This window comes from Ictalurus furcatus, chromosome 21 (genome assembly GCF_023375685.1).
Source record: "Ictalurus furcatus strain D&B chromosome 21, Billie_1.0, whole genome shotgun sequence".
In the NCBI taxonomy this organism is placed as follows: Eukaryota; Metazoa; Chordata; class Actinopteri; order Siluriformes; family Ictaluridae; genus Ictalurus; species Ictalurus furcatus.
In genome coordinates, this window is record NC_071275.1 from 17,020,490 (window position 1) to 17,043,380 (window position 22,891).

At 38.4% G+C, this 22,891-nt stretch overlaps 1 protein-coding gene across 1 annotated transcript; it reads left to right on the top strand.

Annotated features, from left to right (window-relative positions):
- The first annotated feature begins 339 nt into the window (after window positions 1-339).
- On the top strand, window positions 340-21,644 carry ccdc3b (coiled-coil domain containing 3b). The gene is made up of 3 exons (XM_053653447.1): window positions 340-1,362; window positions 11,264-11,438; window positions 20,402-21,644. The coding sequence occupies exons 1-3, from the start codon at window positions 998-1,000 to the stop codon at window positions 20,684-20,686; spliced, it is 825 nt and encodes a 274-aa protein (XP_053509422.1). The 5' UTR covers window positions 340-997; the 3' UTR covers window positions 20,687-21,644.
- Window positions 21,645-22,891: the final 1,247 nt, after the last annotated feature.

Consider the following 22,891-nt stretch of genomic DNA (forward strand, 5'->3'; position numbering starts at 1 on the left):
AAACATTTGGCCATATCGTGTATTTTGGCCAAATTCCTTGACTAGAGGAACTCTAAAGCTAATCAAATAATGTCCTTATATGTCTGCTCATTTAGTAGCAAGGAACAGACCTCTCTTTACAACTCTCAAGATGTTTACATGGTGCCACTTTTTTTTGCCCCCATGTCATTATAAAACAGGACTTTTAACCGTCTCCCTCACTTTCTGTTTATTCATGTAAATGCACCACACTAATTCAAGGTATCTCTTAAGTTTTATAAAACCTAGCCCTAATCTCAGTTTAAAATCGAATATAAACCTACATGATATGATGGGTGGTCATCATAACGCTTTTGTTCGGATTGTTCACACATCTGGAATGAATGGCCTTGAGAGTTGCACAGAAACTGAGCACACACTGAGTTCTTAAACACAGACATTTATATTTAGGAGAGTGTTTCATGAATGTTGTCGTGTATTACGTCATTGCTTTTTACTTATGTATTGCAGAAGTGTAAGAAAATGCATGCATGATAAAATCAAATGCAGTTTTACAGTAGCAAGCAGCTTGGCATGCAAAGACGCACTGGATTCATTTCGCTTACTGTGTTTTGTGTGTTTGGTTGGTTCATTAATGCATTTGTCAAAGTTAGCTCACATTGTGGTCTGGGATATAGTCTAGTGTAGTGAACCGGGGCGGGTTATAAACCTGTGTTGGAATTGAGATTGTAAATCAGATCTGGCAACCCAGAGTCCAAACGAGCCGTGCGTAATGCACATCACGGAACAGGATGGAGAAAAGAAAAGCAGCAGTTTGAAATCAGCATTCAGCCACACACACATACACACATGCACTGATGTTGTAGGTTAAAACGTTACACTGTGACATCTTTGTTGCAATAACTTTCTTCACCCACAAAGCGTTTCCATGCACATGGATGCATGCTGTAATTAGACCTGGTTTCGAGTATTAGGGCTGCTTTTGGAGGCTCGCGCGCCCTGGACACGGTTCCTCGCGATGCGTGCTCTTGCGGCGTTCGTGTCTCTGCTCGCGCTGTGCGTGATCGCGGCGCGCGGATGCCAGCTTCCCCATGACTGGAGACCGCAGACAGAAGCGTGCCGCGCGGAGCTGGCCGAGATCATCGTTTTCGCCAGGGTGCTCGCTGTTCACGAGGACGCGCACGCAGGCGCGTATAACTACCTGCCATGGCAGCACGAAACCGGGCTCTTCTTCTCGGCTGAGATCGAGCTGCTGTGCGACCAGGCGTGGGGCAGCATGCTGGAGGTGCCCGCCGGCTCGCGCTTCAACGTCACCGGACTCGGCTACTTTCCATGCTACTCATACAGCGTGGTGGAGAATAACAACTACTACTTCTTTTTGAGGTAAAGAAAAGATATGATGTCAGAGTGCAATAAAGGTGTTCTAGACCAGGAACCAAGGGGACTCCAGATAGCAAAATATGTCCAGTGCCAGTCCATTGCGCACGTGTTTCACATTCATGATCCAACTTTTCATGTATAGTTTACAGGTTTTGCATGGAATCACATCAAAAGCTTGATGCTCCATAGATAGATTTTACAATTGCTCAGACAAGTGTGGTGCTCTGTGAGCCACAGCTCTACAAACATTTGTGGAAGCCTTAATAATTAGCTGATGAGTTGAATCAGGTGTTTTAAAGGAATTCTGCAGCGTCTCTCAACTTAATCTCTTAATCTACCACATCTATAGTCCGGGTCAATTTATGCTACTACAGATGAGAATTTCAACAAGTTCATAATGAAAGTCTTTGGGGGAGTCATGGATTAATGACATAAAGAGGAGCTGATGGGAGACCAAGGGTTCTCCAGATTCCTGTTATATTGGTCTTGTTCATGAGTCGTTAGATAGACACCACAAGTGTCAAACTATAGTTTTGTGTGCGCCAAATATATTTAATCTAGTCATATTTGTGGAAGTGTTAATAATGAACAGATGAGTTGAATCAGGTGTGTTAAAGGAATACTCCAGCATTTCTCAGCTTAATCTCTATCGCATCTACAGTGTATGTTCATTCACCAGAGACATGAAGTTCAAAAAGTTTCCCTGAGGAATGAACATGAATCTGGAAGCACACTTATAATGGAAGTCTAGGGGCAGTTGTTCGAATGTCAGTAAACTTTCGTGCACTAAATCTGTAGAATTCATCTTTTTGAAAGGTGGGACTACTTTTCCAGAGGGAGGGATTTATGGCCATGGGTAACCACTGTAGTAAAAATGTAGATAACTGAAATTGATAATGTGTTGGGAAGTCAGATAAAATAACAGCGCCGGTAAGACATGTCTGTTTCATTATAAAACCTTTATTGTTGGATTCAAACAGTAGTTTGAATATGCAGTACTTGGGCACATATTTTTGGTTTATTGATGAAATGTGAACAGCAATTTCCCTAGACAGTTTAAACCCTTTTTCTGTTCTTTTCACAATACAGAAAAACATTGTACATAACATAGTATTTCTTTAGTGTAAGATTGAATCCAAAGTTCTGCAGGGCTGAGGAACGCCATGACTGGATTTTTTTTTCCCCACTTGAAGCACTCAACCCATATAGTCTGGAAAAGTTCCATAATGATATTTCACTACAATTGACTGTACTGTAATGCAGGGGTTCACAAATCTAGTAACTGGACCCCACTTCCCTGCACAGTGTCAGGTTTTCCCTGCTTCCAAGCACACCTAACCTAAGTCATGAGCTAATCATGACGTCCCCTGTAAGTTGGATCGGGTGTGTTAGTGAAAACTTGAAACTCTGCAGTACAGAGAGCCTCTATGATTGAAGTTGAGAACCCATACCCCATTGTTGGAGTACAGCATATATCAGCATTAATTAGTTGTATCTGGCCAGCATGAGGTTTGGTTTGTTTAGAGTGACTGCGATCCAACAGGCAGAGAAGTGACAGGAGGTCAAGCAACTAAACTGAAGCAGCTGTGTGGGAGTATGACCAGCCCGCCTGATGCTGGAAGGGAGTGAAGAGAGAGGGAAGATGAAGATGAAGAAGGTGTTGTTCTTTTGTGTGGGGTTCCATCATGATACTTATATGTTTGTGCAATGCTTATATGTTTGTGCCATTGATTAAAATACCTTTCCAGAAAGGTTCCTCAAAGGTTATTTGAATATTCAATATTTCTACCCTTTTCAAATGGTTCTACCATTTCCTAAATGGAAATGTAGAGAGAGAGAGTCAGGAAGGGCTATTTGACTGACTTTATATTTTGTGCTGCTTATATGGGTTCTTGTCATGGGAATCATTAGTTTTGTGCAAAGCTTTGAATGATGCACATTATCCATTAGATATACCTACATGGAAAAAGCGTTCCTGAAGGGTTCTTTGGATGGTTGATTGTACTACCATTCTTGAAGGGGTCTTCTATGGGCCATTTCCTTGATAGAAACTTGGAAAGAGAGGATGGAAAGGATATTTGAGTGTTCTAAAGTATGTTTTGTGCTCCTCATATGCATTCTTATCAGGGAAATTATCAGTTTGTGCAATGCTCTGTCTGATGTCCATTGACCATTAGTGACCCCTATCTAGAAATAAGAGTTCCTCAAGGGTTCTTTGAATGGGAAATGGTTCTACCTTTCTGAAAGGGTTCTACTTGGCCCATTTCCTGGATACAAACATAGAGAGAGGGTGTGAAGGATATTTCCCAAATGTACTAAGATCACCACCATTGACCAGTAGTGACCCCTGCCTAGAAATAAGGAGTTCCTCAAGGTTTATTTGAATGTTTAATGTTTTTACCCTTCTCTACATGTTCTAAATGGGCCATTTTCACAATTGAAAAGAAGACAAAAGAGGGTGTGGGAGGAAATTTTTGCTTGTTAATGTATGTTTTGTGTTCCTTATATGGATCCTTGTCTGGGGAATTAACAGTTTGTGCAATGCTGATTTGACTGATGGTCAGTGGTCAGTAACTCCATACTATCCACCTAGAAATAAGGCTTCCTCCTGTGTTCTTTAGATGGCTTTTGGTTCTATGCTTCTCAAAAGCTTCAACCTGGACTATTTTTTAAATGAAAACAGAAAGAATCATAGTGGGAAGGATACTTGAGTGTTTTTATGTATGTTTTGTGCTCCTTACATAGGAATTATCAGTTTGTGCAATGCAAAATTTGACTCTATATATACCTAGGAGAAAAAAAAAGGAGTTCTTCAAGTGTTCTTTGGCTGGTTAGAGATTGTAATCTTCAAAAGATTCTACTTGGACCTTTCATGAAAGAGGAACTCTCTGTTGTAAAGTTCTACCCACAGGGGAACAAGCCAAAGAACCAAGCCAAAGAACCTTGTTATGCCTTATAGAGTGTATTAATTGGATTAAGAGAGCAAACATCTATAAACATCTCTAGAAGAGACAGAAAGAAACCAAGTATATGCAAGTTATTCCTTTAGGTCTTCAGTCATAGCTATAGTGATTCAGTTCTCACAGGCTTGTTGGAAATGATGTACATTTTGTCAGTGGATATTTGTGTATCTTAACAACCAGACTGTTTTGTTGTGTTCAGCATCGTAGATCCACTCAAAGGTCCAATAATTCAAAGTGAGTGATACTTCTCTCCCACATGTAACAGTCTGCCTAGTGTCTCTCAAACTTCTCCATTGTTTTTTATGGCAAACACATATTGAAATTACTGAAGCTTATCAGCCATTTGATTTGAGTGTAAAAATGCAGCTGTGCTCGATGTGCATGAAAAACAGCTGTATGTGAAACATCCAATGTTTCACATTAATATAACATGAAAATCTCAGTCGGCTGTGTGACTTCAGATTCATGGAAGCCAAGTATTCAAGTCATTAAGGAAATGCTGATGCATTCTCCAAATGTGCTGTACTGTTAGGTATTTTATCCCTGCAATTAAACTATGTAACTGTAGCATGTTCATAGAACTTAAATCAGGTTAGTATGTCAGCAAGGCATGAAGGTTCTGTATAAATCGTCATATGAGAGCAACAGGTGACACTGTGGGGGGGGGATTTATTTTCTCAGTTGGTCCGAAATTGCAGAAATGCAACAAAAACAATCCAGAGTAGATACAGTAATAGCGGCTCAGATTTCTTCTTTGATCACCCGTCATTGTATCTACAGGAAGCACTAAGCCATAGAAGCAGGACCTTAAACCTGGCCTCCCGCTTGATTTTGACAACTGCTGTGTTTTTTGCTCTGTATACACAGAACTGGTAGTTTTGGGATGAAGCAAAGTTTCTAGCCTGACTATAACAGCTGGATCAATTTAAAATAACTTCCCCTGGATGTCATAAAGATAAGGGACACATTAATATAGATCCTTTCACGATCATAAAGAGCACAGTAAAAAGAAAATATCTGTGGCATTCCGGTTAATTTAATAACAGAGTACAAGCAGCTCCTGACAGCCTAAAGGCTTCACAAAACAAGGAATTGCATCAAGAGGAAGCACAAATATAATCTGATGTCATATTTTCCATCGTAATGTTTCTGGTGGTTTGAATTAAGCTGAGCAGGCACTGCAGGATTTGGCTTTAGAGTCTAAGTCAAGCTTAGAATTGGCAGGACTCAATTGAAATGCTTGTAATCAGTGGTATAATGAGTACGAACCAAAGTCCCATGTTTTAGTCAATTGCTTGTCTTTCCTGGGGAAGAATCTATGCAATAAGCTTTCGTACCCGCATCATAATGTTTGTGCCACTCAACCACCACCCAAGCTACATCAAATAATTGCGTTTAAACAAACAGGCTTGTGCAGGCAGGTTAAGATCCCCTGCATTTTCAACACCTTGCAGATAACAAACACTGCACTTGCTTTATACCTCCATCAAAGGAATTCCAAGCCACATCACCTCCGGCAAACCCATAGCCAAGCCCTCAGCCAAGTAAAACCTTGGGGGCCGATGTGGTAAGAGGACTGAAATGACAACTGTTTTACTCATTATTTTTGACAGAGTAATGCATGAACCACTTTCTCTCAGCCAAACTAGCCTTGGAGCCAGGTTCTCTGGTTGTTCTTCAAGCAATTCCTCCTTTCTTTATGGTGAGCTTGGTCACACAGCTAAATCCCAGGTTTGCACTTGAGTTCCAGCCCAAGATCAACAGAGATTTAAGTCCAAGGAATGCATATTATATTGTGACCTCTTAATCATCCATGTTCTGATATCATAAGGAGACCACAAAGGCACTCTTGATCTTTCGTATTCTCGATTCCCCCTTGAATCTGAAAGGGTCATGTAGTGTAAACAATCAGACAGTCCAAAGGGATGCTTTTCTTTAGTGAGATAGTGGAGAAGACCCAAGGGCTTCTCAAAGTTACTCTACATACCGTTCTTGTACACAGAACCCTTTCCAAGGAGTTTTAAAGGAAGGGGGTGAACTCGTTGAATAAAACAATGCATTGTTTTCAACATTTCACCCCATTAAGGCCATGTCGGCGCTGAATCAGCAAACCAGTGTGGAAAGATTTCCATCTCTCCCTCTCTCTCGATCTCTTGGGTTCTTCATTTCCTGAAACACTCCAAACTTCAGTTGGCAAAGCCTGCCACCAATCAATCACCAGACATGGTGCTCCAGATGGGACCCAAGAGATAGAAGGGGGGGAGTATACCTCCAGAATGAGACATATGTATGTTCTGGACAGCTAAACATTCAACTCTGCTTCAGGTTGGACAAGAACTCCACCATGACTGCGGGATAAAAGGTGTCCTGGAAGTTTAAATTGTGGGCAGATTTAGATTTTAGGGTGGCTTTGTCTTGGTATGGTCATCATGGTAACTCAACTAAGTTTATTCACAGAGCAATCTTATTCATTATTGAAACAATAATATATTGCATAGGCTGTTAAGACTCATGTTTTTTCCCTTATCTAAAAATGACTCTTGCATTGAACCTTAAAGAATTTGGTAGTCATGCCTCTTCTGATATACACACAGTTCAAAAGCCTAACGCTAACCATAAATTGATAGTATTGTTGCTGTTCTTTACTGGCATTGACATTTCTTTGGGTCTTATTTTGAGACTTATATACAAATGTCGCCAATGATCGAATGATCTGATCTGAATTAAACCAAGCACTACTGTCAGGGTTGCTGTTTCAGAAAATTGATCAACACTTTCTGACCTATCAGATTGGAGAATTCAGTAGCACTGTGGAATAACCATGCCTTAATAAATAATGAACAACTGAGCAGCCAATTACATTTGTAATGTCTAAAATATTGTGTGTGTGTGTGTGTGTGTGTGTGTGTGTGTGTGTGTGTGAACTAAAATGCCAAACACTGACCTAAGCATCCAGCTGGATTGAGTTTGACAGGACAAATCTCACAAGTGAAACCATCAAAAAAGTGTAGAAGCCAGAGAGGCACAGCGTGGAAATGTTAATCGAATCAGCATGGATGCTCAGATAAACAACTTTTAACCTGGCAGGACTTTCCAAGAGGAAATATATATATATATATATATATATATATATATATATATATATATATATATATAGCAGGGTGCAAGGTCATTGGGAGTGATGATTGAGAGTTTTAAGGGAATTTGAGGCCATGACCCGCATCAGGAAGAGTTCTTTACCAGCGCATACCTGAAAAGACAGTTTTCAATCTAGCATTCATGGAATTAGGTTTGTGAAACTCTAATAGATTTTGGAAAGGAAAAAGCAGGATTTAAGTAAACAATATTATTTGTCACGCAACACATTTTGTCATCATCCTTTGCAGCATATGTAATACAGATGGTGATTACACCAAGCTGCAGACCAAAAATCCAGTCCAGTGGCATCTTATCAAAACATTAAATACATCCAAACCCCATTGGCGACCCAACTTTCTCTTCTAATAAGGCATATGCTTACTGAATACTTACCATTCACAAAGACACTGAACATCCCTAACTGAAGAATTTAGTTCTTTAATCAACGTTAAGAAGTCTTTCTCTTTCAGCATCCTCTATCTTTCAAATTGTTCTACAAACAGATGTATTTGTACTTGAGCTTTTCAACTGTTGTCTGTCAAGATAATTTGGCTCACAATGTCTAGAACCTTTTTTTTTGTAAGTGAGTCATGTGAGAATTCTTACAGCCCCTTCCACGTGTCTTTATTCAGAGTAAATCAATGGCACATGCTCTGACACATATTTCTCATGTTAAGAGTAGGAACAAATTTTAAACCTAGGTATCATCTTGACTTTTTACACATCATAGCCATGTTTAATGTAGCTTATCAGTTCATTTTAGAAGTTGTAATATTGATTCAGTGCTTTCAAGGTTTATATTCATGTGCTTGTTCTAATAGGGATAGCAAGATGGACACCCCACATAGGAGTGGTAAAAATCAACAATTTGGTCATTCTTAGAAAGAAGGAATGCACTGGCGAGTTCAGCAACACCAAAAAGCCTGGAAGACCATGGAAGATAATTAAAGTGGCTGAGCACAGAATTCTTTCCTTGGTGAAGAAAAGCCTCTTCAAAACATCTAGCCAAGTCAAGAACACTCTCGAGGAGGTAGACGTATCATTGTCAAAGTCTACAATCAAGAGACGCTTTCATGAATGTAAATACAGAGGATTTATATCAAGCTGCAAACCACTGGTAACACTCAAGAACAGAAAGGCCAGATTATACGTTGCTAGAAAACCTTCAGGAACAAGATTCTTTGGACAGACAAATCCAAGAGTAACATAACAGAAGAGAAGAGTATATAGAAGGAAAGTAAGGGGTCATGATCCAACGCATACCATATTATCTGTCCAAAATGATGGAGGCAGTGTTATGGCATGGGCATGTATAGCTGCCAATGGAACTGGGTCACTGGTGTTTATTGATGATGTGATGATCACAGAAGCTGATAGAAGTAGCAGCAAGTGTACAGAGCTATACTTTCTGCTCAGATTCAGTCAAACGCTACAAAACTGATAAGATGGTGCTTTATAGTACATACCACGAAAGCAACCCAAGAACTTCTTAAGGCAAAGAAATGAAATGTTCTTAAGGTCGAGTCAGTCACCTGACCTCAACCTAATCGAACATACTTTTCACTTACTGAAGACAAAATTGAATTCAGAAAGACCCACAAACAAGCAGCAACTGAAGGTGGCTGCAGTAAAGGCCTGGCAAAGCAATCCAAGGGAGGAAACTCCACATTTAGTGATGTCCATGGGTTCCAGACTTCAAGCAGTCATTGACTGCAAAATATTTGCATCTAAGTATTAAAAATAGTCCTAATATTTATAATTATTTTCGTTTGTCCAATTATTTTTGAGCCTGCGAAAATGGAGGGTAATTCATAAAAAATATAGCTGTAATTCATAAATGGTTAATGCACTATTTTTGTTAATCTCCTTGAATTACAGCTGAAAGTCTACACTTCAGTCACATCTTGATTGCTTCATTTCAAATCCATTGTTGTGGTGTACAGAGGCACAAATTGTGTCACTGACCGTATATTTTTGGACCCGACTGTGTATACACTGTAGCATTTTTGGAAGGAGTCTCCAGTGTCAGCGCTTTGTAGCAGTCAGAGGTCTTGTTTAAAGCTTTTTAAGTTTTCCACCATGTCAGAGTCTTCCGGATTGAAGGAGTTTACACTTTATGGGGTCGTTAACATGTTAACGTTTTGTGGGGGTTTTTTTTGTTGTTGTTTTTTTACTTTTTTTGTTTTGTGTGAAGCTCTTGAGAGAATAAAGGTTTACAGGTGCCATAGTTGATAACAGGAACTTGTTTTGTGTACATTCCACAGCATTAAATGTGAAAAATAAAAGCATAAAAGGTACGATGTCATTCTTTAATTATTAATAAATAATAATTATTGGCAAATAGCTGTGGTATAAGAGGAAACATAATAAATAATGTCCATTCGTTATTTTCCTATAATAGTATACCCTCAAGTGTTTTATTCCTTAAATAATTAGCAAATGTATGAATCTAGCATTGAACGACCCAGAAGCCTGCAAGACTCAAGTTCAATTGGCTGAAGACCAAACTCTGTATATAACTATGGATTCATTTGGGATTCAGTCTGAGCTTTTGCCAACCAAACTATGGATTACTGACTTTAAAAACATTAAGCTATAACCTTAGAGCTTTTGATGCTCCTCCAGAGCTCAAACAGGATCCGGATGCATAAACATTTCTAGCAAACACACACACATAGTCACTTAGTCACATGTGCGTCAGGTGGACTGGAAAGTGATACCTTTTGGACTCCATTGTATTTGATAGCTGATTTATGAATAGACCATGCATGGCTGCTCATACCACAGAATAAAGAGTTTCTCTGAAAATATTTTCAAAGTATGTCGAACAGAAACACAGATGATACCGATACTGAACATGACAATTAGATCTCACAGTATGCTTCATTTTTCTCAGTTGAGGTAAGATGTCATCTGCCAAGGACAAAGTAAGACAGTACAGATTTAACTGTCGCAAAAAAAAACGTCATACATTTTCCTAAAAGTAAGCACATTTGATCGTATTTGTACAGAGCTCACACTAATATGTTTGTGGTTCAATATTAGCAAATGACCTGAATAGGAAAACCATATGCTTATCTTTTTTTAGTGCATTTCTTAATGATTACACTGTCATCCTTGTCATCATACAGAGCACACACACACACACACACACATAGAGACACACAAATGTAGGGCGAGTTTCCCGGTGTCTGTTCATGGCCGCCTGCCAAAACTCACAGGAAGAATATAAAGAGTCAGACCTTAATCGAGGGAAAAATAAAAAGAGTTTCTCGTTTTTTCTATCTTGTGCCAATGTAACCATGGTTTTGGAATTAATATTTATCCAGCCACATTAAGAACTTTGATAACAGACTTTCCTCATTTCCCTGATGCTGAGAAAGTCTACTTGGGTGTGCGTGCGAAATGTTTCTTTAAAAAGGACAGCTTGGGACTAAATCAGTATTTATACACAGCTAGCTCAATGGACATCCAAAAAAGAAAGAAGAAAGATACTATAATCTGATTGGCTTTGACATGTTATGACATCATGTTAATAATGCCTAGGATTATTTTCTTCTTCATAAAGTGTGCCACCAATAAAAAAAATGTAAAAAATGATAATAAATAAAAATCCTTAATAGACATGCATGAATTACCATATGACCTACATTATGAGAGAGTCACAAAATCAGTTGCTGTGGAGACGGAACAAACAACACACACACCTATGTTTACCTCATAGGTATTATTAGTTGACTTCCACCATTGTGATCTGACACCCATGTCTAAGCTATTTTTTTTTCCCCCCCACCCACTTAAAGGATGGATGAAAACTATAACATCATCCCTCATGGAGTGAATTTCCAGGACCCCATTTTCATTGACACACCGGAAAACCACCGCATGTTTGCCAGCCTCTTCCAGTTCTCCAACTGTACAGCCGGGACACAGGTCCACACGTATACCCCCGAGTGGGAGGCGCAGGAGGACAGCCGGGTAAGCCCTTGTCAAACATTCAACCCCGTAATTATGAGTATGAAATGCACTGGAGCACAAAAGCTATAATAAAACCCACATGCACGTTTACCTTAAACATATAATCTAGTCTCTCTAATTAGTTAAGATGATCTCATGTCATTCAGGAAAATTGAGTCTATATCATTCAAAGCCATAATTGCCTACTCCTACCTCATCCCACACTGAGTTCGACATACTCTTTGAAATGCACTTCGCGGTCTCGCTCTTACAATGTCTAAAACCTTGCTAGCTAAGTGTGATTTCCTCACAGTTTGATGATGTTTTTGGATAAGTAAATGCCACATTGAAATGGAAATACTATACGCCTAATTAATTCGATTTGTAATCAGATACTGGATTCCTGAGCAGATTCCTGCACGTTCACATCATCATCAAAACAGAGAAGAGCACTTACACACTCAGTATAGACAACAGTGGACAACTTAAAAAGGTTTAAATGACCTAAGAAAAAGACTTTAATAACAGAAGAGCACTGAGTAAATGAATGCACAATTATTTCCAAATCGTTGCTAGCATTGACGGAGATCGGTGGAGTGAAGAGACGACATGTTTAAACAAGAGGCACGTGTTTAAATGCCGCAATAACGTTTACCTCCAGTGATGAGACAGACCCAGATGTGATTAATTTCACCTTGTAAACTTTCAGTTCTTTCAAAGGTAGCAGTAAATTCATTTTTCCATGGGTTATAAATGTAGAGGTAAGCAGGACTTCGTTCAGTGGAGTAGGAATGAACATTTGAATGCAATTTACTAGAATATCAGAATCCTAGAATTGCACTTCTCGTTGAGAATCATGCAGAAACATATTTCAGTTCAGAAAGGTTCGTTTGCAGAACTAGCTATATAAGTAGCAAATGTCAAAATTTGTCCACGTGAATTATTTCATCATTTTTTTATCCATATTAACAGCAGTTGCACCTAAATCAACAGTTTCTCAATCAGCATTCCCATTGACATGCTCGAGTTAATTTATTACAACATGCCTGATTAAGTAGATTAATTACAATATAGCCAATAAAGTTTTACTATTCTATGTCTCGTTAAAGGCATGAAAAAGGTTTAATCTCTAAGACACTTTGCTGATCAGATTCCAGGTGAGATGTGCATTCTATGCAACATGCTAACTTCAATACCTCTGAGCGCATGCATGTGCCTGAGCTTGTGTGAGCATCCTTTCATGACCAGGTTTCTATTCGAGATGAGGAATGAGAGGTTGTGGGTTGTAGATGACTAACAAAACCAGGACAGGGTGGAACTCAAGTCTCTGAATTTGTCTGATGTTCATGCCTGTGGCTTTTGCTTGCAGAGACATATCACATGCTGGTTGTATGTTGATCCAACATGGGCACTCCATAAAGCTTTTAGGGGGGGGGGGGGGGGGGGGACCTTACAGTTTATGTCTGGGTCATGGTCTGTGGAGCTTTTGAAGTAATGAACAATCAATCTGAGTCTGCCACCCTTCTCATAGAAGTATGTTATTCTCTTAAATCATTGTTACGTACAGTGCATCCGGAAAGTATTCATAGCGCTTCACTTTTTCCACATTTTGTTATGTTACAGCCTTATTCCAAAATGGATTAAATTCATTGTTTTCCTCAAAATTCTGCAAACAATACCTTATAATGACAACGTGAAAGAAGTTTGTTTGAAATCTTTGCAAATTTATTAAAAATAAAAAAGCAAAAAAAGCACATGTACATAAGTATTCACAGCCTTTGCTCAGTACTTTGTTGAAGCACCTTTGGCACCAATTACAGCCTCAAGTCTTTTTGAGAATGATGCTATAAGCTTGGCACACCTATTTTGGGGCTTTTCTCCCATTCTTCTTTGCAGGACCTCTCAAGCTCCATCAGGTTGGATGGGGAGCGTCAGTGCACAGCCATTTTCAGATCTCTCCAGAGATGTTCAGTCGGGTTCAAGTCTGGGCTCTGGCTGGGCCTCTCAAGGACATTCACAGAGTTGTCCGGTAGCCACTCCTTTGTTATCTTGGCTGTGTGCTTAGGGTCATTGTCCTGTTGGAAGAGGTCCAGAGCACTCTGGAGCAGGTTTTCATCAAGGATGTCTATGTACATTGCTGCATCTTTCCCTTGATCCTGACTAGTCTCCCAGTTCCTGCCGCTGAAAAACATCCCCACAGCATGATGCTGCCACCACCATGCTTCACTGTAGGGATGGTATTCTCCAGGTGATGAGTGGTGCCTGGTTTCCTCCAGACATGACGCTTGCCATTCAGGCCAAACAGTTCAGTCTTTGTCTTGGTCTGAGAGTCCTTCAGGTGCCTTTTGCAAACTCCAGGCAGGCTGTCATGTGCCTTTTACTGAGGAGTGGCTTCCGTCTGGCCACTCTACCATACAGGCCTGATTGGTGGAGTGCTGCAGAGATGGTTGTTCTTCTGGAAGGTTCTCCCCTCACCACAGAGACACGCTGGAGCTCTGTCAGAGTGACCATCGGGTTTTTGGTCACCTCCCTGACTAAGGCCCTTCTCCCTGATCGCTCAGTTTGGCCGGGCGGCCAGCTCTAGGAAGAGTCCTGGTGGTTCCAAACTTCTTCCGTTTTTGGATGATGGAGGCCACTGTGCTCATTGGGACCTTCAATGCTGCAGAAATGTTTCTGTACCCTTCCCCAGATCTGTGCCTCGATACAATCCTGTCTCGGAGGTCTACAGACAATTCCTTGGACTTCATGGCTTGGTTTGTGCTCTGACATGCATTGTTAATTGTGGGACCTTATATAGACAGGTGTTTGCCTTTCCAAATCATGTCCAATCAACTGAATTTACCACAGGTGGACTCCAATCAAGTTGTAGAAACATCTCAAGGATGATCAGTGGAAACAGGATGCACCTGAGCTCAATTTTGAGTGTCATGGCAAAGGCTGTGAATACTTATGTACATGTGCTTTTTTTGTTTTTTATTTTTAATAAATTTGCAAAGATTTCAAACAAACTTCTTTCACGTTGTCATTATGGGGTATTGTTTGTAGAATTTTGAGGAAAATAATGAATTTAATCCATTTTGGAATAAGGCTGTCACATAACAAAATGTGGAAAAAGTGAAGCACTGTGAATACTTTCCGGATGCACTGTATATATTCAAACCTCATACTACAGGCACTTACCTGCATTCTTTCGCTTACATTAGTTCATGCTGTAGTTGTGCATTTTTGTGTAATTTTGCAACGCTTCATCTCAGATCCACCAGCATCACTTTGCTACCTCAACACTAAGCCACATGCTCTAATGTCCTATGCTGTCTTTTTTTTCCTCTTTTTTTTAAATCATGGTGTTCCTTCCAATGACCTTGGGATTTTTTTTTACTAGGGAGCTGGGTTCAATCTGGTCCTGAGCTCTTGTGAAAGTTTTCTGTCATGGCAAAGCAATGAGAGCGGATTAGGTTACGTTAATGAGTTGGTCTCGGTTTGTATCAGCGATCGTATGGAAGGACGGGGAACAGCAGACATCATTTGCTTTCATATGTAATTACATTCATATTTTTGTTGAAGTCGGAGCCAAGTTTTGAGGAAGTTTTGAGTGCATGTCTCTTGTCCCTTGTTTAAACTTTTAATCACGTCCAAGTTGCTTTAATTGATACTGATGACAAAAATCTGAAAGTATTTGCTACCTTTTTTAAGTTTCAAATGGCGTTTCCACAGTCCTTCTAATAAAAAAAGGGAGGGGAAAGTACATAAGCACAGAGAAATGTCTATCGCCAGTGGAAATAGCTTCCTATTTAAAAAGAATGTTTTCTGAAATGTTTGCATACCTGTGAGACAGGTTGTCATGAAGGTCACTGAACAGATTGGGTGCACAGCAGCAGTGCATGGCACAGAAAATTACCCAGCTGTGTTTGTACAAAAAGGCCTTGTTTCCAGTGCAGTGGACAGTGTCCATATACTCTATATGAGAGACAGGCGATTAGATGCTGCTTCACTGATATACAGATGTGTGTTTATGCAGCTGTGTTGTCTGTCGTCTTCCATACTTTTATTATCGTACAGTGTTGTTGTGTAGTCTGATCATTACCCACAGTGCTGCAAGCACACTCCTTCAACCACCTACATATGGTTCAAATTTATCCAAGTCACATATTTATATCATAATACTCTAGATTCACATCATAGCTACACAAAAACCCAGATGGTAGCAATACAGAAAGGGCCATGTAGGAAATCTTGGATTATAGGTATAACCACTAAATTTAAAATTCAGATAACTCTAAAAAGTTTTCAGTTAGATTTACAATATACAGAAAGTATTAGAACGGCATGGCCGATCCATTTGTTTGTGCTCTACACCAAAGACATTTGGGTTTGAGATCAAAAGATGAATATTAAACGAGAATTTGGGATTTCCTGGACTAGTTAACATGACCAAATTGTTGGTATCATCTGTTATGATGCTTTTCCAGGCTTCTCTTCTTATAGTTGATTTGTGTTGTTTGTTTCAGGGGGTTTCTCCCTTTTTGCTCACCTACAAATTTGGTTGTCTGATACAAAATGTGCTATGTTCCATGATGTTAAACACCTACATATAAATACAAGGAAATAAAAGCTGAAAATCTAAACTCTCTTCTCATATTCTTCTGATCTCAAACCGAAATGTCTTCAGTCTACAGCAGAAACAAATATACTGGCCTCCAATAGTTTCGGAGAGAAAAAATGTAGCTGCCGCAGTCATCTACGTATCACTGTTGACATAAAACCTTGTAACAGTGATATGTACTAATATAATCTACAAATTCTGTTCTACCACAGTTATGTTATGTATTAATATAATTTACACATTCTGATCTGATCTGATCTACTAGTGATCAACATATCCTGATCTACCACATCCGGGTGATCTGCCACAGTGATGTGATCTACTAATATTTTGATATAGCACAGTGACGTGAGATCAAATAATGTGCTCTACCACAGTGATGTGGTCTATGAATGTGATCTGCACATTCTGATCTACTACAACAACATGATCTACACTTTCTGACATACATATTCTGATCTAGCACAGTGGTGTGATCTACCAATGTGCTCTACATATTCTGATCTACCACAGTAATGTGTTCTACTAATGTTATCTACACATCCTGGTATATTATGTTAATGTGATCTACATAATCTGATCTCCAGCAACAAGATCTACTCATGTAATTTACATATTTTGATCTAGCACTGTGATGAGAGCAAATAATTTGATCTACCACAGTAATGTAATCTATGAATGTGATCTGCACATTCTGTTCTACTACATTGCAAATGATCTGCAAATGTGATCTACATTCTGAGCTAGCAGTGTGATGTGATCTACTAATGTGAGCTACATATTCTGATCTAGCATAGTGGTATGACAATTGACAGTTACCTAGCTGAGTTTGGGACAGGGAATTAGATACTGTTTCGGAGATATACACGTGTGCACATATGCAGCTGTTGTCTATCGTCTTCTATACTTTTGTTATTGCATAGTGGTGTTGTGTAGTTTGGCCATACCACACATTGACCAGAATGCTATAAGCACACTGCTTCATCCACCTACATATGGTTCACATTTATCCAAGTCACATATTTATATCATAATACTCCAGATCATAGCTCACATCATGGCTACACAAAAACCCATATGGTTGCAATACAGATAGAGCTATAAAGGAAATCTCTGAGTGTAGGAATGGCCATTGCATCATGTGAGACTAGGTTTAAAGTTCACCTTACTCTAAAAATGTTTTCACCTAGATTTGCAGTATATATTAAACAATTGCATATGAAAGGCCAACATTTATGCTAATCTGCTGCAGTCATCTACATATCACTGGTGTCATAAAACCATGCAAGATGATATTATTATTTTTAACAGTCATTATTATTATTAATGTGATCTACACATTCTACTCTAGAACAGTAAAGTAATGTGATAATGTGATCTACCACAGTGATGTGATGTAATAATATAATCTACACCTTATATACTACTATAGTGATGTGATCTACTGATGTGATTGACATATCCAGATCCATCACAGTGATGTGATCTACTAATGTGATCAACATATTATTATCATCATTATTATTAGTAGTAGTAGTAGTATATATGAGATCAAATAATGTGATCTAACAGTGATGTGATCTATGTGGTCTGCCCAATCTACTACAGTGATGTGCTCTACATATTTTACATACCACAGTGATGTGACCTACATATTCTGAGTTATCACAGTGATGTGATTTACTAAAGTAATCATATTCTGATGAGACACAGTGACATGATCTACTAATGTGATCTAAATATTTTCATCTACCACAGTGATGTGATCTACTAATGTGATCAACATATTATTATTATTATTATTATTATTATTATTATTATCATTATTATTATGTGTGAGATCCAATAATGTGATCTAACACAGTGATGTGTTAGATGAATGTGGTCTGCACATTCTGATCTACTACAGTGATGCGATCTACACCTTCTGATCTGGCACAGTGATCGGAGATCACATAATATGATCTACATATTTTATCTAGCACAGTGATGGGTGATCAAATAATGTGATCTTCCACAGTGAGGTGATCCATGAATCTGATCTGCACATTCTGATCAACTACAGTGATGTGATCTACAAATGTGATCCACAGCTTCTGATCTAGCACAGTGATGGGAGATTAAAATAATGTGATCGACACATATTTCTACATATTTCTGTACCACAGTGATGTGACCTACACATTCTGAGTTGTCACAGTGATGTGATTTACTAATGCAATCTATTCTGAGCTGCCACAGTGATGTGATCTACTGAGGTGACCTACAAATTCTGATCTACTACAGTAATATTTATATAATAATGTTTCCTATACATTCTGATCTACCACATTGATGTGGTCTTCCAATGTGATCTACATGTTCTGAGCTACCAGAGTAATGTATTCTACTAATGTTATACACACATCCTGATCTACAGTGTTAATGTGATCTACATAATCTGATTTATCACAGTGATTTGAGATCAAATAATGTGATCTAACACTGTGATGTGATCTATGAATGTGATCTACTACAGTGATGTGATCTACTGTTATCTACACGTTATGATCTACAGCGGTAAGGTGTTTTACTAATGTAGTCAGTATAATCTGATCTGGCACAGTGATGTTATATACTAATCTGATCTGCACAGTCTAGTGTAGTAATCTGATGTACTCATTCAACCAATTATGATGAAATAATAATCTGAGCTACCACAGTGGTCTGTTCTACTAATACATTCTGCATACTCTGATCTGGTGCAGCAATGTTATCTGCTGATCAGTTACAGTGATCTAATGAATATTTAATGTTATAGTAGCCCTGTTTCAGGCAGTGGTTTCAACTGAACAATGTTTGGCTGCTTTTTACCAGATGTCTTACGTCTATTTTTACAGAATAGCTGCATGTATTTTTATGCTAATTGAGCTGCTTGGAAACATAAGGTAATTTAAAAAGGTCAAAGGAAGTAGCGCTGTATTACTGCTGGAACGATCATGATTGTATGACCATACTTACCAAAAAAAAAAGTCCAAATTTCAATCCTCTACTTCTTAAATTCTCGTTCTTGCACAAATGCCAGTTAAAACAAAATACAGTTTTGATGCATTTAGATCAGGCTGTGAGAAGGTTGGAAAAATGTGTGTAGATGCTGTGCTTTCCCTGAAGTACGGAACATTCCGTAGCCGCAGACAATTAGGGAGAGCTGCCATAGTTGTGGTCAAATTGGTTATCAAAGCCAGCAGTGACTTGCACTCACTCAAACAAAGACTGTTCATAATTAGAGACAGATACATGTAAATTAGGAAAACCTGCTCGCTTCATCAAGATTTCCCACAATACCACAATTCCCATGCTAGTTTAGTAAAACAGAAATACTGTCAGTAGTTATTCATAAAACCTTTTACTAACCAAAGTGCTTAAGGTGCTGTATTCAGATGACCTTGATGCCTATAAAGGCAAACACTGCAATAAAAATTGAGACATAATTCCAGATTTAATTTCTGTTAGAGACATGATGTCATGAAGCTGCCTGGGGATTTGGATTGCAAATATTTCACTAAAACATAAAATAATGCCATTTATTAAAAGCATTTCATTAATTGCACCTCACAGGCAAAAAAACGACATCTCATAATATTGGTTAACCCTCATAATGGAAATTCAGTTTTAGGTTAAGATGCATGAATATTGGCCAGCCAAAATGAGCAGCCATAAAGTCCTATCCTGAATACTACCAACCGAACTTGCAGTAAATCCTGTTTGAACTGTAATGTTACGGTTTCCAACATGCGAAAGTCTTCAGGACACAATGATTTGCGCTTTGTAGTTTCTCTGTAACATGACAAACTGCCGTTTTTTTTTTCTTATTATTAACGTCAAGAGAGAGAGAGAAAAGAGAGTTTGGTGATGAAACAACTGTTGATAGCTGTCTTAACATACGCGATAACAGGAACTTATTTGTTTTGCTGATGTTCCACAACATTATATGTAATGGATAAAAAATAGAATGTGTTATTCGTTAATAAATAACATTTGGTTAGCATTGGTCAATTGCTGTGGTGTAAGAGGAATAAAACACATGTGCTGTTATAGAAAACCAAGTTCAGGGTGGTACTAGTAACTCCATTTCATGCTGGGCTGTATCACACCACCTTGTCAGTGATTATATTAATATAAAAGTACACATTGGGTTTTATTCAGTTATCATTTGCATCATAGTCTGCCATTTGTCTTTGGGTTTTTAAATTGCCCAGTTTTGTTTACATAATCCTATGTAGTGTTAGTTTATTTTGTAGTTGATGTGAGCATTTGCAGTTCACATTTGGTGATTCACTTGCTTCATTTTTTTTTTTTTTATTACATAATGTTTACATCTACTCTTCTTCCTGTCTCACAGCTCCTGTGCTCCACAGTGCAGAGAGCTCTCTTTGAGGAAGAGGAGAAGGTTAAAACACTTTCTCAGAAGGTTAAGGTTCTTGAGAAAGCCAACAACCATCTGAGGGACAAAGTGAAGAACCTGAAGCGTTTGCTGAGGCTGGCCAAACGGGAGACCAAGGATCAGACGGTGCTTCTCAAACAGTTTCATGAGCCTGAACCAGAGCTCCCACATCCACAGCAAGATACCACCCAGGTCCAAAAACCTGTTAATGGGAAGATCCTGCCTAGGAAGCTCAAAAACTAGGGAATTTTGTGTAATTCTTTCCAAACTAGAGAATTTTGCCTAAGTACTGCCAGGGAGTCAAACCAGCTACACAGCTGTACGTCTGTGTATCTATAAAAATTTCCATAGACTAGAATGAAAATGGTTGTATTATGGAGGGTAATGGACTTTGTATGTATGCTACAGCTCAGGATTAACAGAGAAAGGAAATTATCCACAGAATATGCATATGCGTCAGTCGTAGGCTAGTAGTTCATGAGAAGAAATGTTAAGTATGAATGAATGAATATTTACCAGCCCTTAACCCTATAGTCTCCATTAATTGGTTTCAATCCAATGAGCACCCATGCCTGTTTAAATGTATGACATGTATAACATTTGGAAAGTTGTGAAAGTCTTTCCTTTCCATTGAACCTCTGAAACCTCCGTTACATACCTGTATTTCAAATTTGGAAAACACTTACAGCCATTTTCCAGTAGGTTGTCATCAGTCTGATTATTATACCTTCTAGTCCTGCATAAAAGAATGTCAAAATTCCACAATATATGTCCATTTAAGGTTGAAAAGTAAACTATTTTAGTATGATATTGAATCACAGTGCACTTGACGTCTCTGGAATGTTACACTACACACTTTCCAAAGGTCTTTCATTTATGATTCCAGTCTGTATAGCGTTTCGTGTACTTGAGTATATGAGTGAAATTGTTTCTCTTTTTTCTTTTTTCTTCTTTTTAAAAAAAAAAAAAAATATGCAACCAGGGTGCTGAGCACTCCATAACTAGAACCACTACTCAGTATGGCTTCTCTTAAGGCCACATGTTTCAGCATTTAGTTAACTGATAAGAATTTGTTAGGTTAAGGTCAGAAATTGTATTAAAAAAAATTATGAAATGTAAACAATATTGTTTTTCATGTATGTTTAACATATTCATAAGCTTTTATATACGACATTTACAATTAAATAAACTTTCAGTTTTACTTAACTGCCTTATGTAGAGTTAACAGCTTTTATACCACACCAGCAGGAACTTGTTTTGCAGACATTAAATGTAACTATAAATGGATCAAAAGTATGACGGGTTATTCTTTACTACATAAAACAATTATAAGACTTGATATAAGAGGAATAAATCACTCAGGACATGGCGTTATTGGATTGGGGTGGTAACAGATGTAAAGATGGTAAACACACATTCCTTATCATGTTTTATTCCTTACATACTACGTCATGCTAATCTGTATTGTTGTAGTGAGGTTGAGGTATTGGTGTGGAAATTACTGCTATGGTAATCATAGGTTATAGATGGTCCTCCATGAATATACATGGACATTCCCACTTAGACTGCCGTGGAAGACACTTAAAGTCTAGAATTTCACTTGAAGTGCATATGGCACCGTTATAAAAATTTGAATAAAGCCCATAAGATGTCCTAAAATTGCATTGGCAGGTTTCCCTGGAATTATTAGGCCATAACACTGCCATTGGCAGGATGGCACAGTGTTATAGCCTCACAATTCCAGGGAATTCAAATTCAATCTTCAAAGGAATTCCAGGGGAATTTTACATATGGGAAGTCCAATGCCTGATTTAAAGCCTGTCGGAAGTGGGATAATAATAATAATAATGATAATAATAATAATAATAATAATAAAGAGAACAAGAAAGAACTAACCCTCAGAGTAACACTTTTCCCCCCCACAATCAACAAAATGACACTTACCAGCATCACTTATATACCCTAACCCTAACCCAAATTCTTTCCTCGAGCAGTGAGAAATATAGCTATCTCGTTATTCTTAACTGTATGATGACAGGAATGTGGAATCCCAGACTGACTTGAGGCCCACTATTTTGAAATATGTGATCTGGATTACAGCTGCTTTCATTTCTACATTAATATATTTTGATATATGTAGCATATACAATTACATAGTGAAGTGGAATTTGTTTCCTTCTACGGACCTCACACTGAAGGAGTACATTTGATTGACATCCCGGTGTCTATCTGGTATGTTTTTAGAGTTTTAGAGTTTAGTTTAGAGATTTTTTATTGCTATTCTAGCCATATGCCAGTATGCAGTAGAATGAAATAGAATAAATACAATAAAGTGGAAAGGGCAATTAATACAAACAATGGAACAGTACTATGAATACAATAGAGGACATTAAATACACACAACACAACAAAATGGTGTAATGGGTGGTGTGTGGTGAGTAGGGCATA